This window comes from Poecilia latipinna, unplaced genomic scaffold (genome assembly GCF_001443285.1).
Source record: "Poecilia latipinna isolate Pla-1442-1.1 unplaced genomic scaffold, P_latipinna-1.0 Scaffold75, whole genome shotgun sequence".
NCBI lineage: Eukaryota > Metazoa > Chordata > Actinopteri > Cyprinodontiformes > Poeciliidae > Poecilia > Poecilia latipinna.
This window is the reverse complement of record NW_015112691.1, coordinates 587,623-600,331: the sequence shown is the minus strand read 5'-3', so window position 1 is coordinate 600,331 and position 12,709 is coordinate 587,623. Positions and strand designations below refer to the sequence as shown.

Below are 12,709 nucleotides of genomic sequence, written 5' to 3'. Positions count from 1 at the left end.
GAGTATCAGAGGAAAGAGGGTCTGATTGGAAATTAATGTTGCTTGTTGCAGATTCAACCACTTTGAAAACCATGTAAAATTTTCCCTTTATTCCACAAAATATGCAACTGAGCCATTTTAACTTTCTATTTACTTAAATAACATAAAAAAGAAAAAGAAACATTTAGGATTATTTTTTACTACATGATACTTTTAAGTAATATATTTTTTATAAAGCACTGCTATCCTTCAGTTCAGGCTAAAGTGAGACTGGTTATTTGTGAACAGGGTTCACAAATAATTTGGCACTGGAAGTACTTCACCCTGTTCAAACATATATTTTATTTGCATTAATGACTGTAAATATTAGTTTTGTAGTTATTTTTTTAATTATTTGGAAAATTTCTGCTTGAATCTGTTATTTTTATTTAATTTGAGGTTGTAAAATACCAAAATTTAAAAATAACTACAGTTTTGTCTCACTGATTACATTATTTTTAAATATTAAATCAGATGTTTTTACTTGTTGTTACGCAATACTTCAGTAGTTTTTAAACCAAATACATTTTTACTCTTACTTGGACAGCTACTTTTAACTTTTATTAGAGTAAAAACATGTTGAAGTAGTGCTACTTTTACAATTTTTGGAAGCTACCAAATGCTGTATGTCAGCAATTAGCTGCACTGTTTCATTACTGTGTGTTTTTTCTGCTGAAATCATGATGGATAAATAAATAAAGTTGTAATTAATTGTTTGTAAGAATAAGACTAAAACAGTACTAAACTTTATTTTTACTCACATCAGACTGTGTCATTTGCACATGATTTAAGGATAAGCTCCTCCTCACACAGCATGGCTCATGTGATATGTCTCCTTATCTCCTGATGCCTCTCCGTCCTTTTTTGGACTGCCTGGCTGGAGGTTTCCATGATGACTGATCACGTTACATTTGGGGGAGGGCAGGGAAACCACACAGGGCTTCAGAGCTGTGAGTGGGTGTGTTGCAATCAGTAATTGGCTGTACATTTGTTACATATATTCCCTTGACGCCTCAGGCCCTGAGCCTAAATATACTCCTGCTTTTCTGGCATGTGAAGAACCCTGCAGATGCATCATGAGACCCTGACCTTCCCCCGACACACCCTCAGTAGTGAGCATGCTTTGAATATACAAACTGATCATTTTTTTATGTTTATTTTTGTTTGTTTGCCTTTTTTCCCCTTGGTTTTCATTTTAAAAAATAAATAAAGTGAAATTACACCGTTTTGTGTTTTGCCTTATTTTACTTTTTTGGCATATTCTGATAAAACGTTTAAGCAGAAATCATAAAACAGAAAGAGAAATAAAGTTTATGAAGCATTTTAGCCCTGATTGGGACAACGTTTAATGTTACAGGATGCAGAAAAATGTGGTGTAAGCCTTAAAACCAACAGCTGGTGCTCTGGGCGTTGGATTCAGCCAGACATACACAGTTTGTTCTGCTGCTGACTCAATCTTCCCCAGCTGCAAAGGAAAGAATATTTTACACATGGGTTTGTTGATATGTTCCCTCTAGAGGTCCTTTAATAACCTCAAGAAACAGAATAAATCTAAAAGCAGCCTATTCAACCAAAAGTACATTTGGTAATTCCAAATTTAGCGTTTACAATTTGCTAGGTGGGCCAAAGTAACAGATTAAAACTGAAGAAACAACAAATTAAGTTAGAGTAATCATGGGCATGAATGGAAAATTTAATTGAGTTTTTATTGATTTATTCAGACAAACAATTGAATTTATGTATTTATTTTTTTACATTTATAAGTATAAGGATTTCCCCTCACTAATAGTTGGTTAAATGTCCTTGAGTTTATCTTTGACCTCAGATTTTTTGTTGCTTCCAACTCACTTCTGGCATAATTGTAGCTGAAAATGTATCGCTCTTCTTGGAGGGTTTGACAGGTTTTAGTTAAATTGTTTGATTTTCTGCAACAGATTCAACATTTTAATTACATTTTAAATATGGTTGAGATTGAGGTTTATTTCATAAGCTAGCCAGTTTTATCCTTACTGTGGAATGGTCAATTATGAGAGGTTTCGTTTAGTTTTTTTGTTGTTGTGTGATGCTTTAATTGTACTGTTAAATGTGTGAGTACGCCCCAAATCAATTTTACAATTGGGACAATAAGCTCATACTAAAATAAGCTGTAAAACGAAACACAAGGTGTTTGAAAAGGGAGCAGGAAGAAGCAATGGCTTATCCAATCCTGTCCGTAAGTCTTTTTCAAACAAGTTCTTAATCAAACTATTGATTCAATAAATACAAATACACTCTCACCTACAGATGAGAGCTTTATACACACATTAATTAAAAATAACATTTTATCTTGTTCACTTTTTTACACATTATTTATATATTATGTACGACAATATTTTGACTTTACTTAGTTTAATCTAAAATCGAAATCACTTCACAAACTGATATTAAGTGTATAGCTGTATTACAATATATTTTCCTCTCATGTTGAACTTTCCCTGTCAGGTTGAGGTTTTCAAATGTGTCACCACCACAACAGCTGAGCATGGTGGCAGCAGCATCATGCTCTGTTTAATGCAAAAAGTGGATGGGATAAAGTAAAATCATCGCATAAACACATTAAAACTGTTTTAAAATAATTAAGTGTAACATTTCACTTATGAAACGACTCCCAGGTCAACAGGTGACAATTTTTTAAATCATGTCAGAAGGTTTTCGTTTTGTAATTAATCACTTCGGGGCTGAAAAAGAGGTCAAAAGTCAACTAATTATGCTAGATGGCTTCCAACTTGTGTGCATCTTACTCCTTTACATTTATACAACTATCATGACACAAATATTCACTTACATGTGTATATAAATTAACCTGTATGAACAACTGGTGAAAATTCACAATATTCAGATTTGTGAACTCAATGCACTGATTTTTTTTGCTCATGAATTTCAAAAAAAGAAAAGTTTCTGAGCATTGCCTCAATTACTGTCAAGCTAATTTCTTTTATGAAGTAAATGAATGGTGCACTTCATTCTTTTCAGTTAGAAAAACTTCCTGGACATTTGGAAATCTTTCCTTGAAGCAACAGAAAGTTAATCTTAACCATCTTTATAACTTCTTCTTCTTCTACTTGAAGTAGCGATAAACTTGCAGATCTGACAACCTGCTGGATTTTATCGTCATCTTCAATAAACACAAAGGATTTGGGACTGAGCCGCCATTTTATGACGCTTTATGGGATCTAAGTGATTGTGCGTGTAAGTGTTTGATTATATCCGACAGGAAGGAAACAGGAAACATGAGTTGCATTCAGTTTTCTTTGAGTTGTTTCAAGTGTCAGCTTTATAATTTCACATCAGTTACAGGTGTTAATCACTGGGTAGTCCAGAGGTGACTAATCTTTTAGAAAAAAAAAAAGTTACACAGGATTATACAAAACACTTTTTCTGCTGTTCAGTCATAATAAGTTACACTGGTGTCTATTTACAAATCAGGCTAGAAGTACAGAGCTGGTGTTATATGTTTACTCAAAATGATATTTACAAGTCTATACACAACCCGGTGTCGGCCCGACCTGCTGGAGAGACAAAGAAGAGAAGCAGAGTTAGCTACATGGATTATCAAGGCGTTAGTATGTGGTATTAAAAAAACTTATTTACCTATAAGTTATTCAGCAGGGAGTTCTGAACGCTTTCATAAACTGCACTGTAGACATCCTCCTTCGTTGTTGTTCCATCAAGATATTCTGTCGACAAAAATATAAATTAAAGTCAAAACCTCTCAGCAGGAAAGTGTTTTATGTCTGATTTGGTGTTTTTGCAAACCTATTCTGCTGCAGTTGTTGTCCATCTCCTTCCTGTGCTTCAGGTACATGGGCCAGACGTGGCCGTCGAACAGGCCGGGAGGGTCTGGGACTGTGTATGTTCTGGTACTGCAAAGACCGGATCGGTCCAGAGTTACAGCATGCTCTGATATGCATCCTGAAAATTACTCCAACAGCTGCTCACCTTCTCCTCCGCTTGCATTCCTCGTAAGGAATGGAGATGTAGAAACATTTGTCATAGACATCGATGAGAGGCCTGCGGGGTGGGGGACAGGATCTCCGGTCAGGGAGAAGCTTTGAAGGTCAAGAGGTCGGCTAAATGGTGACCTACTTATAGTTGTAGATGAGGAATCCCTCAATGATAAGAATATGGATCCCTCTCTGCTCCGAGTCGGACTCCTCGGCTTCGGGTGACAGACTGACTCCGTGCGAACGCGCGAACTTGACGGGGTTTTCCTGCCAGCCTTTCACGGTGTTCACCATTGCTTCCATGTCCAGGGCGCTGATCACTGATGAAGAACAAGGAGACAAACAGAACAAAAACAAAGCTTCACCACGTGCGCAGCCAACGTTTCACACCAATTTATTTCAATCAGTGAATGACGTAGCATTCACAGTATATTTATTTATGTGGTAGTCTACGACTGATTGGTTACCACTGAAGAAATGTGCAGGAAAGGAAAAAGTACATTACTGAAGGGTTTTCCTACGTGAAATCCACTCTTACCATCCCACTGTCTAAAGCCGTCCTCCCCGACTTGTATTTGATCGGGTTTCTGAAATAACAGTCACCAACAAAACATTGCTGCAACCCAGTAACCAATGGGAGCTGATCCCTCCTGGACAGGACAAGTCAGGGACTCGTCTCCACCAAAAGTGAACGCGCGGAAACGATTTTTTTAACGATATTTCAGCTGGATTTGATCTCCTTTATTGTTACTTTTTAAAATTATTTTTACCATATGGTCATAGTGTATGCTGATGACGCCTTTATTTAAATCTGCAGAATTTTTTAATAATCTTTTAAGAGAAAACAACGTGCATTTCTTTGTTTTTAACTCTGCTGTTTTCCCAAAATAGGGAGGAAAACAATGGATAAGCAAACAAAAACTGGCGGCCATGAGTACAGACGTTTTAGTCATTTAACAGTAAAGTCTGACTTTTAGTGGGGACGCTCAGCCCTTTCATTGGCTGTCCAGGAGACAATCAGCCAGATGATTACAAGGCTGCTTCGATGATAGGACATCTGCAGGGCAGACTGGCCATTTCTTACTTTTTAAGAATAAAAAAAAGGCTTCAAGCGCAAATAAAACTTATGAGAAATATTCTAGCTGCCAAACAAAAATAGTTTAACACATAACAGAAAAAGAACACCAGACTTCTTTCTTTGTCTTACCTTGAAAAAGTCATCCTGATGCACCACACAACAGTTAGGTAATGTCTTTAGCAGTCTATTTGTCAAAGTGGTCTTCCCACCGTTGGTCACTCTGAATTTAATACCACACAAAAGTGAGTTACATCTCAATTTCTTGTCAAAGCAGCTTGGTATCTATTTTAGCTGAAGCTTACCCTCCGATGCCGATGATGAACTTCATTTCTGACTTCTTCTGTGTTACTGGTTACCTCAGGAATTCAGTAAGTAAAAGGAGGGAACCCCACCAAACCAAACTCTCTCTCTCTCAAATGTTTCAGCTAAAACCTCCCTTTCCTTCTCCTTCTCCACGGACGTCCCCCCCCTCTTTACTACTTCATTGATAGACTATCTCCTTCTGGCGCATATAAAGGATGTGGCGGCCGTGTCACTGCCTGCTTGACCAATTGGAGCCGCTTTTCACCAGCCAATAGTCTGCCTCCTCAGAGCCGGAAGCACCAACTTCAGAGGATGCACAGTTGTGTGAAAGCTGATCCTAAAATTTGCACCTGCTCTCAGGGGTCAGAGGAGGCAGGCCGACCACATTCAGGGAAAGTACAGAAGCTAACTTGTGGCAGAGCTGTAAAATACAATTAAACCACAATGAAGTCACAAGGAGGATACATCAGAAAAGAAGATGGGGAAACCTGGGAGAGGGACAAGTTTAGCCTGCAAGAATTCAAGTTTCTTACACGTAAGCGGTTTAAATCCAAGAAAGGTCATAATTTTTTAGGACAATACAACCTAACATTTCTGGGCAGATGCAAAAGCGTCGCTCTACCAAGCAGGCTGTGGAGTGCAAACCAGGAGCTCTATAATTAGTCCGCAGCGTCTGGCTTCTGCATCATGAATATTTCTGATGCAACCAGAGTACATGGCGGCCCTCCATGTGGGCAAAATGGCGCGCCTGTCAGCTAAAGCTGTGATAAAACCTTTCTCTGAAGGTTAGCGCCTGCTGCTTATCGGCTCTGGTCGTTACACACCTCCGGATGTGAGTCTGTCCTGTTTATTTTGTATTAACACAGTATTTGCCCAGTACTACAAATACATTTTACAGTTTGTTCTTATCTCTCGGAGAGATAAAGGTGTGAAGGAGGTGAACTTTGAGTTTTAGATAAAAGCTGACATGGTGTCATGTTTCACGGTCAGGAATGTAGCGATACATGGTGGCACTGTGTGACTAAAGACTGATGTTTGTTAACATAATTAAAAGGATTCACACCATTCAAATGCAAAATACGTCTACTTACTAAAAAGACTTTTATCTTTAGTCACTGAGAAATGCAGGGTTAAAATAACCTACTGTATTTTTAGGACTATAAGTCGCTACTTTTTTCCCCAGGTTTTGAACTATGCGGCTTTTCTGTGGATTTTTCTTCAACCACCAGGGGGCGCTTTAGCAGGAAGTGAATCATTGGATGTCAAAATTGGAAATCAAAGAAGAAAGTGCTAATTTTCATTTAGAACAAGCACATGCTAGCAGGAGACACGACGGATAAATTTCTTCAAACTCAAAGACATTTCATTTCATCTCGTAAGGAGCTCACACAAAATCATTTATAGATCAAAATTACTTTGGTCAATAAGTCACGTTGCCAGAGATGTTCAAGGCTGAATAAATGGCAATAAAAGATAAGAAAATATGTTCTGTTAAATACCCAACTGAGCCCTGAAGGTTAGCATTCATGACACAGACAAATCCAGTTTATTTTTTGTTGTTTTATTTTTTAGAAACATTAAATGGCACATTTTCATAGATAACAGTTAAAGTAATTCTTCAGGCTCTCTTTCTTTAAATATATTTAATTTTATCTATAACAATTCAGTCTTTCAGTCTTGAAAAAGTACTGCCTTTTTTTTATTTAAAAACAAGACAAATACAAATACCAAAGAAGGAAAGGATACAAACAAGCATGCCGACTGCATATTTAACGCTGGAAAACCTGACGACTGTACAATACTTTTGCATCAGTAACATCTAGAACATGTTAAAGAAGAAGAAAATCATTGCACATCATTCAGTAAGCAAATTCATTAAACCAAAGAAAAACCCATGCCAAAATGTTTCAGTTTGATTTTATCTGCAAGTGGAGTTGTTTTAAGGAATCTGTACAGCTTTCTTTTAATTTAAAATAGTTGCCATGCGTCATAGTACAACTCAATCTCACATGCAGAAAGCAAACGGTTTTATCTGTAACATCTTGTTGTTAACCGGTTCTGAATTGGTTTAAGTGAGAAACAAGAGAAATACTGAGGAGTGATTGTCCTGCAGCTAACGGGTCCATTCTGTGCAAGAAGCTGCTGAGTTTACTGAATGGCCATTCCCCAGCAGATCTTCAACTCATTGTGCTGCAACGCAAAAACAAAAAATTTAATATGAGTATTTTGTGCAACCTTTATGCAACAATAGGTGCATTGTTCACATAGATATCGTTAGGACTCGGTAGTATGTAGAGGCTGTAAATCTAAACTAAATCCAACCGGACACATATCACACTGGTTGGGAGACAGAGCCTGTTTCCATTCCTGGGATGTCAGCCAGTCCACCGGCTGCAGGACCTTTTGATATATGAGGGCAGAGTGGAGCGCACAGACCCACAGGACAGCTCATGGGGTTGGATTTCAGAAATAACCCCATGTACTTTTCCCACCCCGACTGGCCCAGGCAGGTATTTCTCCTGATTTCATGGTCGGTACTGCAGCTCATGACTCGTCTGTGAAGCCCAGTAAAAATAGACCTGGATGCTTCTGCGTAGATGAGGGGAGCAGCTGTGTTTTATGTAACATCGGGGAGCCTGCCTGAGGATTAGCTAACATTTGGATTTGGATTCACACGTGGGCTGAATTGCAAGACCTGAAACATGACTTGGCAGAAAAGGAGCCAGGCTTGATGTCTGACAGTAATCAGAGAGCAGCATTCAGTCGGTTCACATTCACAAATACAGTTGTTCCTCAAATCGCTCTTTAATTGGATGTAATGGCTGACGTTTTTATGTCAAAACATACTTCATCGTAACCAAAGACTAATCTATGATGTCTTGCTAAAGTATCAACATTTTGTCCAGTTACAGCCACGAACTCCAATCATTCCATCACATTAGACCTGATGTGACGGATCAACGCAGTAATGCAGTTTTGTGAGGTGGAAGAAAAATCATTCATGACGTTCATGCTCTTGTATTCAACACATTGTAGAGGAACCTTTTGCTGTAATAAAGATGCAAGTTGTTGTTGGTCATTTTCTGTTTATAATGTAATTTTGTACATCAAGAAAGAACTTTTCTGCCTATTATTCTATAGAGGTAACTCAATATAAGTCACCTAAAGACATCAATTTTCTCATTTTGAGTTTGGTCTTTACTTTGACTGAGCCATTCTAAGCCTTTGCTACGATGGGTGTTGTAAGATGCTTTGCACAAATTTACATTTGAGGGTGCAGGTGCCTGTATGTGATTTGTGGATCCCAAAGATCAGAGACAACGGATTGGTGGCCTGACTAGAGATGATGTAAAGGACTTCCTGCTGTGGACTTCCTGTCATCCATCTTCCGCTCTTCCCAACCAGGTTGAATGTGGTGTATTTCCATTACAAAAATGCACAAACAAAAATGCAAAAACACAATGTCGCAACTGCAATGTTTCCATTGTATAAGAAACGCAACTGAAGTCACACATGTATAAGTTTGTCCACGTGATAATTCATTAAAAACATGCAGTGCCATGATCCTCCAACTACTTCCTGTCGTCTTCTTCTTCATAGTTTGAGCCAGTAGCAACATCTGGTTGAGAGGAGATGTTTTCTGGGTATACTTTTACTAAGTGAAATTGTTGAGATAATGAGTTAACCTTGAGAAACCAAACTTTCTTTGTACCAAGATCAAGAGTTGATTGGTGTTAACCTAATTCCATCCTTCCAATATATGCACAACTGCACGCAATGCCTTGCATTTGAAAGGTAGAATCAGGTTTAATCATCTTGTGATCTCGAGAAAAGCATCAGGGAAAAGTAAATGTGGAAAAAGTCTCTTGGCTTTTATACAACTCTTCCAAAAAGGCCAGAAGTCTGGATTAGGGGTGAAATCTGAACTGTAAACAGATTCCAGACCTACTTTGAACCTCTTGGCTGGTTCTTTAAATAATGTTGTCTATAACATTATAGACAACCTGGTCAAACGTACAGGTTATTTTTTAAACTTCAAACCTGATTTAACGTTCTCAACAGCTTTATCCCTGATGGCCTGGGGTGTTCCTTGGTCTACATGATGCTACTCTTTCTCTGATGCTCTCCAACAAACCTTTGAGGCCTTCACAGAACAGATGGATTTATAACTTGTGCTATAGTGTGACAAACATAAAAAAAAATCCAAGTGCATTGGATACTTTTGCAGGACATCTTGTATTAGCACCGTTAGCGGAGGATCTTTGAACTATTTCAAGAATTAAAGACTCGAGGTGATGTAATAATTAGGCGCCTAGAGCTTGGATGCCAAGATTCCCAACACACGTTTCTGCAGGATTTAATTTGCTGTTTCTTTTGCACACAGAAGCAAATGTGTGTGAAAATCAAACTGTCCCTGTGTGTCAAATATAAGTTACAGAGGACTGACATTACAAGCCGGAGTGCAGAGTTAACGACGGACCATTTAATGACTGGGATGTCTTACCTTAATGTCAGATGTCACTGTTAACCGATGCTAGCATTGACTTTTGCCTGAAAACAACATTCAAATAAAGCAATAAAAAAACATCAGTATTTTCTCTGTCGTCTAATGCTAAAGATTAGCTGACAAATATTTGCAAAAATAATAAACAGAATTTCTTAAATTGATAGCTGATGTGACAGAAATGGAGCTAAAAAAAGGTTTCTGAGAGTGTTGCATAACGTAGCTGCATGAAGCAGAAAGAGGTCACCTTTCTCCAGGAAGAGCTGACTTGGTCTGCTGCTGCTGCTGCTCATGTTCCTGTCTGCAGGCAAAAGACAGTTTTGTTACTTTAAATAATGGTGGAAATGTCTTTTTTTTTTTTAAGGAAAATGTGTGGCTTACCTCAACTTTTGTGCTTTTAGCTTCTCTTCATCATACCTAAATTAGATGAAATAATGTGAGTAATATGCTGCTTCATTCCCACTTGCAGCAGCAGTATGGTACAAAAATGTCTTTATAAGAAGATACATGATGGCTTCACATAGTGTTGGCTGCAGTGACTTTCACAGATCTATGTTATAGGTATACTTATATGAGATACATACAAAGGAATAACATATGTTGGGCCAAAATCCATGTCTGTCATCAAAAACCAACACACTCCATGCTTTGGAACAAACTACACTTCTAAGGTTTTCTGAGACAAACAGAAAGTGTAACTGTTCCTTTAATTTATTTTTTTTTACAGCAGGTTTATTAAGAAGATGTTTCTTCTGAGATTGAAGAAAAAATATTGCATTTCAATTTGTGAGATACAAAAGAATGGGAAAGTCACATTATTGAATCAACTTGAAATATAGTTAATATTTTTAAGATTTTTCAGAAACGTTTTAACATTTTAAATAACTAAAGATTATAATTTGCTTTGCAGATATTGTAAGACAACAAATATTTTATAGAAAAGCCAAAACTTTTCTGGTCAATGATAAAGGGAAGTGTATAGTGTATAATAATATAAGTGTAATATAATTTGGTGTATTTTAGGGTCTCTTTAATGTTCTTCTGTCTATAAAGTAATATTAAATAAATTTGAATATATGTCCCAATAAGTCTGGTTAGTCAGATTAAAGGTGCCTTATGAAAATAACAACTTTCAACCAAGAATAAAACATACTTTTCCTTAAGCTCACATTTTTGTTTGTAAAAACAATTATTTTTAATTTTGAATGTCACGTTTTCATCAACGGTAAGCAGAAAAACATAATTAACAGAAATAAATGCTTTCAAACACCCATTTGTGTGTAATTAATCAATCTAATATGTTTCATTTAGTGATAAAGTTCCTAAAATAGTATTCTGTTGAATGGATCTGAATGTTTGCTTGAATTGTGCAAGATGTGCGGCATCTCAACAGCGACCCTTGGTGGTAGAGAGGACTTACTGCAGCACACAGTCGGGAATCTGCACATGCTCCATGGGGATGATGTGACTGAGCTCTTCCAGGGTGTGAACGTATCGGATCTTATCCAGGAACTTCACACTGTGGAGATCATGAACATGTAAAATTAAAGGTAAAATTTATCTAATCAAAACAGCTTCTGTTTGTTAGATAAGCTGCAGCAACACACTGTGTGATAGCAACCTGTGTTTTTATTCAGGGGATGCCTTTTCTTTTAAGGTTTCTGCATATCAAAATTCTACTAAATTTAAAATGTTGACTTATTTAGGAGTTAATAAAACTGACAAATGTACAAGTTGTAAACATGCAAAGGATAATCTGACAATTAATGAGGCGAATTAGTTTTCTGCTTGTGCTTAAGATGGAGTCATTTTGTTTACACACTGGAATGGTAAATACATCTCAGATAAAAAACAAATTTCCTTGTTTTCATATAAGAAAAACCTAACTTGACTTGACCCCAGTGTTCCCATTCTAATAAAGCTTTTATAGGGCTTACAACAGACAAAGATTTAAAAGATTTCAGACCAAATGAAGGGGAAATAATATTGTTTCCACAAGTTATTTACAATTAGTATGTAAGATGACAAATGTGGGGTCAAGCAAAACACCTACATATATATAAAAAATGTTATTGTAGCTTAATATTTAAATGCACAGCCTGGACAGCCTTTACTATTACGAATAATGTTCAATATTCTCTTTAAATTTAGGGGAATAATCACAACCAATAAGCAGACTGAGAGTAAATGTTTCTGACCTGATGAACGGTCGTGAGATGGCCAGGACGGTTCTGATAAACCATGTTGGATGTGCAATGATCAGACACTTCAGGTTTTTTCTCAGTCTGCAAACACAAACAACAAGATTTAAGCTCCGATATCTAAGCATGATTTTTGCTATTGATGTAATTTTTCTTACTTTCTGTCAATCATCTGGTAGCATCTCTTCAGCCAGCTGATTCCAGGCATCTTCCTGCGAGGAGTTGCTCCATTCAGGTAAACAATCATATAATCTTCAGCCACCAGCAGCTCCAGGCTGCTCACAACATACCTGAGAACAATGAGACTTAACTTAAAGCAAGGTTGTTGTTTTTTCCTCTGTGTCTGAGCCAAATGAAGGAGAGAGCACTTGACACTTCATCACTTCTATCAACCTGGTGCCTCAGAGTGACAATGCTGGTCAGAAGTGGAGCAGAAATTGCAACAATGCACCCAGAATCTAAGATTTTTAGTTATAGCTTTCTTCACAAGCAGTCATTCATCACTGAGGCGACAGCGTGCTTTTAAATCCCTCTGCAAAGTGCCGGTTTGTTGCAATTCTTGCATATAGATATCACCACTCTTAAGCTTGATTGGTCATGTTCTCAGCTGATTTTTGTGTAA

The 12,709-nt window shown here is 37.4% G+C and overlaps 2 protein-coding genes across 6 annotated transcripts in view; both read right to left on the bottom strand.

Moving 5' to 3' along the window:
• Positions 1 to 3,288: 3,288 nt before the first annotated feature.
• On the bottom strand, positions 3,289 to 5,557 carry LOC106936336 (nicotinamide riboside kinase 2-like). 2 transcript variants are annotated; one of them, XM_015017269.1, is made up of 8 exons: positions 5,382 to 5,557; positions 5,209 to 5,299; positions 4,540 to 4,588; positions 4,144 to 4,321; positions 3,997 to 4,068; positions 3,814 to 3,920; positions 3,649 to 3,734; positions 3,289 to 3,563 (listed from the first exon to the last, which is right to left on the bottom strand). In XM_015017269.1, exons 1-7 carry the CDS (start codon positions 5,405 to 5,407, stop codon positions 3,649 to 3,651), a joined length of 609 nt encoding a protein of 202 aa, XP_014872755.1. In that variant the 5' UTR covers positions 5,408 to 5,557; the 3' UTR covers positions 3,289 to 3,563. The 2 variants fall into 2 exon arrangements, with proteins under 2 accessions (XP_014872755.1, XP_014872746.1); XM_015017260.1 differs by having other exon boundaries at positions 3,289 to 3,566; positions 5,382 to 5,555.
• A 1,381-nt stretch (positions 5,558 to 6,938) lies between these two features.
• The window catches only part of atcayb (ATCAY kinesin light chain interacting caytaxin b), a 20,472-nt gene continuing 14,701 nt past the window's right edge, over positions 6,939 to 12,709 (bottom strand). For 3 of the 4 annotated variants that reach the window (XM_015017218.1, XM_015017224.1, XM_015017208.1), the window contains exons 8-14: positions 12,246 to 12,377; positions 12,085 to 12,171; positions 11,307 to 11,405; positions 10,268 to 10,303; positions 10,134 to 10,187; positions 9,887 to 9,933; positions 6,939 to 7,572 (exon numbers count right to left, since the gene is read on the bottom strand). In XM_015017218.1, coding sequence (XP_014872704.1) covers positions 9,894 to 9,933; positions 10,134 to 10,187; positions 10,268 to 10,303; positions 11,307 to 11,405; positions 12,085 to 12,171; positions 12,246 to 12,377 — 448 coding nt within the window. In that variant the 3' untranslated portion in view covers positions 6,939 to 7,572; positions 9,887 to 9,893. Of the gene's footprint in view, positions 7,573 to 9,240; positions 9,527 to 9,886; positions 9,934 to 10,133; positions 10,188 to 10,267; positions 10,304 to 11,306; positions 11,406 to 12,084; positions 12,172 to 12,245; positions 12,378 to 12,709 lie in introns of those variants that run through there. The other variant, XM_015017233.1, reaches the window with a different exon arrangement.